This window comes from Sander vitreus, unplaced genomic scaffold (genome assembly GCF_031162955.1).
Source record: "Sander vitreus isolate 19-12246 unplaced genomic scaffold, sanVit1 ctg227_0, whole genome shotgun sequence".
NCBI classification, from domain to species: Eukaryota; Metazoa; Chordata; class Actinopteri; order Perciformes; family Percidae; genus Sander; species Sander vitreus.
Window position 1 is genome coordinate 142,501 of NW_027595409.1, and position 5,000 is coordinate 147,500.

The 5,000-nt window shown below is 47.3% G+C and overlaps 1 protein-coding gene across 1 annotated transcript in view; it reads left to right on the plus strand.

Moving 5' to 3' along the window:
• Positions 1–5,000, plus strand: part of LOC144513350 (glutamate receptor 1-like) — a 74,333-nt gene that overhangs the window by 40,852 nt on the left and 28,481 nt on the right. Inside the window, exons 9-11 of the mRNA XM_078244392.1 lie at positions 573–683; positions 3,506–3,712; positions 4,881–5,000. The exon at positions 4,881–5,000 is cut by the window's right edge and continues 96 nt beyond it. Of these exons, the coding sequence (XP_078100518.1) occupies positions 573–683; positions 3,506–3,712; positions 4,881–5,000 (438 nt within the window). The remainder of the gene's footprint in view (positions 1–572; positions 684–3,505; positions 3,713–4,880) is intronic.

A 5,000-nucleotide genomic window follows, 5' to 3' on the forward strand; every position in this document is an offset into this window, starting at 1 on the left:
CTCTCACTCCACCCACCCACTCACTCACCCATCACCCACTTCACTTCACCCACCCACCCACCCACTCCACTTACTTCACCCACCCACTCACCACTCCACTACTCACTTACCACTTCACCCACCCACCCACCCACTACTTCACTTACGCATCCACCCTACTTACTTTCTACCTTCACTTACTCTACTCACGCACCCACCCACTCCACTTCACCCACTACTTCACCTACTCACCCACTCCACCACCACTTACTTTACTCATTTCGATCTTCACGCACTTTCACTACTACTTACTACATTACTTACCCACCTACCTACAGTATATACCTACCTACCTAAAATTGAATAAAACACCCACATTCTATGAAAAGTAGTGAACTGATCATTTCTTTTACTTGTGAAGAACGTTGTAGGGATTGTTTTGATGAAAGAAACCCAAATTTCTGATGTAGAAACTTTTTGAAAATGGGTCAAATTTGACCCAAGGGAACCAGGAGGGTTAAATAAATCTGCCTATGAAATACATCCTCCGTGTGGTTAAACCGTGACGTGTAACCATGGCGCTGTTTGTTCAGATCGGCTACTGGAACGAGGCGAGAGGCTACGTGAACACGGCCGTCTACAAACCGCCCATGGAGGACTTAAAGGATCTGCCCAACAGAACTTTCATCGTCACAACCATACTGGTAAGACCGTGAACACATCACCAACATACTGGTATGACCCTGAACACATCACCAACATACTGGTAAGACCTTGAACAGATCACTACCATACTGGTAAGACCCTGAACACATCACCACCATACTGGTAAGACCCTGAACACATCACTACCATACTGGTAAGACCTTGAACACATCACTACCATACTGGTAAGACCCTGAACACATCACCACCATACTGGTAAGACCCTGAACACATCACCACCATACTGGTAAGACCCTGAACACATCACTACCATACTGGTAAGACCCTGAACACATCACTACCATACTGGTAAGACCCTGAACACATCACCACCATACTGGTAAGACCCTGAACACATCACCACCATACTGGTAAGACCTTGAACACATCACCACCATACTGGTAAGACCCTGAACACATCACCAGCATACTGGTAAGACCTTGAACACATCACCACCATACTGGTAAGACCTTGAACACATCACTACCATACTTGTAAGATAGGGACGGGTCCAATAACCTCTGAATGGTTCTACTTGTTATTAAACTGGACGGGTCCAATAACCTCTGAATAGTTCTACTTGTTGTTAAACTGGACGAGTCCAATAACCTCTGAATGGTTCTACTTGTTGTTAAACTGGACGGGTCCAATAACCTCTGAATGGTTCTACTTGTTGTTAAACTGGACGGGTCCAATAACCTCTGAATAGTTCTACTTGTTATTAAACTGGACGGGTCCAATAACCTCTGAATAGTTCTACTTGTTGTTAAACTGGACGGGTCCAATAACCTCTGAATGGTTCTACTTGTTGTTAAACTGGACGGGCCCAATAACCTCTGAATAGTTCTACTTGTTATTAAACTGGACGGGTCCAATAACCTCTGAATGGTTCTACTTGTTGTTAAACTGGACGGGCCCAATAACCTCTGAATAGTTCTACTTGTTGTTAAACTGGACGGGTCCAATAACCTCTGAATAGTTCTACTTGTTGTTAAACTGGACGGGTCCAATAACCTCTGAATGGTTCTGTTCTGATACCGTGGCGGCAGAAATTTTGCCATGGCGGGCGCCACTACTAAATCAACATGGAGGAATCACTGGTTTCTCTTTATCGTCGGAGAAAGTTTGTTGATTTATTTTACGTGAATGGGAGTTTACGCTTTTGACATTTCTTTTCACATTTTTTTTTTTGCCGTTTTTCCGACTTTTTTTATATATATTTTTTATGTTAATGTCACACGTTTTTGACGCGTTTTGACATGTTTTTACGCTTCTGATTCTTCCAACGTCCCCATCTTCATCCGCTTATCCGGGTCGGGGTCGCGGGGTAGCAGCTCCAGCAGGGGACCCCAAACTTCCCTTTCCCGGGCCACATTAACCAGCTCCGACTGGGGATCCCGAGGCGTTCCCAGGCCAGGTTAGAGATATAATCCCTCCACCTAGTCCTGGGTCTCCCCCGAGGCCTCCTCCCAGCTGGACGTGCCTGGAACACCTCCCTAGGGAGGCGCCCAGGGGCATCCCTTACCAGATGCCCGAACCACCTCAACTGGCTCCTTTCGACGCAAAGGAGCAGCGGCTCTACTCCGAGCTCCTCACGGATAACTGAGCTTCTCACCCTATCTCTAAGGGAGACGCCAGCTACCCTCCTGAGGAAACCCATTTCGGCCGCTTGTACCCTGGATCTTGTTCTTCGGTCATGACCCAGCCTTCATGACCATAGGTGAGGGTAGGAACAAAAACTGACTGCAGATTGAGAGCTTTGCCTTCTGGCTCAGCTCTTTTCGTCCCAACGGTGCGATAAATTGAATGTAATACCGCACCTGCTGCGCCGATTCTCCCGACCAATCTCCCGCTCCATTGTCCCCTCACTCGCGAACAAGACCCCAAGGTACTTGAACTCCTTCACTTGGGGTAAGGACTCATTCCCTACCTGGAGAAGGCACTCCATCGGTTTCCTGCTGAGAACCATGGCCTCCGATTTAGAGGTGCTGATCCTCATCCCAGCCGCTTCACACTCGGCTGCGAACCGATCCAGTGAGTGCTGAAGGTCACAGGCCGATGATGCCATCAGGACCACATCATCTGCAAAAAGCAGCGACGAGATCCCCAGCCCATCGAACTGCAACCCCTCTCCACCCCGACTACGCTCGATATCCTGTCCATAAATACTACAAACAGGATTGGTGACAAGCGCAACTTCCAACGTTTTCAACATTTAATTTACTCTTTTTTGTTCTGTTTCTTTTCCGACATTTTTTTCTTCTTCTTTTTGACAGTTTTTGTGGGTTTTTTTCTGCCTTTTTTTGACATTTGGGGTTTTTTTCTGCCTTTTTTTGCCTTTTTTGGGGGGTTTTTTCTGCCTTTTTTTCACCAATGTTTTTGAAGCTTTTTCTGTCATTTTTGTTGATTTCTTTCAACATTCTTTTATCAATTTTTTGCTATTAAATTGAATAAAACACCCAAATCCAATGAAAGTAGTGAACTGATCATTTATTTTACGTGTGAAGAGCGTTGTAGGGAACCATCCATGTTATTTTTTTTGGACATTTTGGTTGAAAGAAACCCAAATTTCTGATAGAGAAACTTTTAGAAAACGGGTCAGATGTGACCCGAGGACACCAGGAGGGTTAAAGAGAAACTAAACGAGTGTCTCCGTACAGGAAGTGACTAAAGAGAAACTAAACGAGTGTCTCCGTACAGGAAGTGACTAAAGAGAAACTAAACGAGTGTCTCCGTACAGGAAGTGACTAAAGAGAAACTAAACGAGTGTCTCCGTACAGGAAGTGACTAAAGAGAAACTAAACGAGTGTCTGCATGCAGGAGGCTCCCTACATGATGCTGAAGAAGAACCACGAGCAGTTTGAAGGGAACGACCGGTACGAAGGTTACTGCGCCGAGCTGGCGGCCGAGATCGCCAAACACGTGGGCTTCGTGTACCGGCTGGAGCTGGTCGGGGACGGCAAGTACGGCGCCAGAGACCCCGAGACCAAGATGTGGAACGGCATGGTGGGAGAACTGGTCTACGGGGTGAGTTATTATTATTATTATGAAGTCATTACCAAGTGGAGACTCTGCTTTGTGCTGCATTCAGATCAACAAATGACAAAAACCTAAAAAGTGTCAAAATCATCGCAAAAAGGGACACATTCTCTCTCTCTCTCTCTCTGTCTCTCTCTCTCTCTCTCTCTCTCCCTCTGTCTCTCTCTCTCCCTCTCTCTCTCTCTCTCTCTCTCTCTCTCTCTCTCTCTCTCTCTCTCTCTCTCTCTCTCTCTCTCTCTCTCTCTCTCTGTCTCTCTCTCTGTCTCTCTCTCTCTCTCTCTCTCTCTGTCTCTCTCTCTCTCTGTCTCTCTCTCTCTCTCTGTCTCTCTCTCTCTGTCTCTCTCTCTCTCTCTCTCTCTCTCTCTCTCTCTCTGTCTCTCTCTCTCTGTCTCTCTCTCTCTCTCTCTCTCTCTCTCTCTCTCTCTGTCTCTCTCTCTCTCTCTCTCTCTGTCTCTCTCTCTCTCTCTCTCTCTCTCTCTCTCTCTCTCTCTCTCTCTCTCTCTCTCTCTCTCTCTCTCTCTCTCTCTCTCTCTCTCTGTCTCTCTCTCTGTCTCTCTCTCTCTCTCTCTCTCTCTCTCTCTCTCTCTCTCTCTCTGTCTCTCTCTCTCTCTCTCTCTCTCTCTCTCTCTCTCTCTCTCTCTCTCTCTCTCTCTCTCTCTCTGTCTCTCTCTCTCTCTCTGTCTCTCTCTCTCTCTCTCTCTCTCCCTCTCTCTCTCTCTCTCTCTCTCTCTCTCTCTCTCTCTCTCTCTCTCTCTCTCTCTCTCTCTCTCTCTCTCTCTCTCTCTCTCTCTGTCTCTCCTCTCTCTCTCTCTCTCTCTCTCTCCCTCTGTCTCTCTCTCTCTCTCTCTCTCTCTCTCTCTCTCTCTCTCTCTCTCTCTCTCTCTCTCTCTCTCTCTCTCTCTCTCTCTCTCTCTCTCTCTCTCTCTCTCTCTCTCTCTCTCTCTCTCTCTCTCTCTTCTCTCTCTCTCCTCTCTCTCTCTCTCTCTCTCTCTCTCTCTGTCTCTCTCTCTCTCTCTCTCTCTCTCTCTCTGTCTCTCTCTCTCTCTCTCCCTCTCTGTCTCTCTCTCTGTCTCTCTCTCTCTCTCTCTGTCTCTCTCTCTCTCTGTCTCTCTCTGTCTGTCTCCCTGTCTCTCCCCCCCTCTCTCTCTGTCTGTAGAAGGCAGACGTAGCGGTGGCCCCCCTCACCATCACCCTGGTGCGAGAGCAGGTGATTGACTTCACCAAACCCTTCATGTCTCTGGGAATCTCCATCATGATCAAGAAACCCACCAAGTCC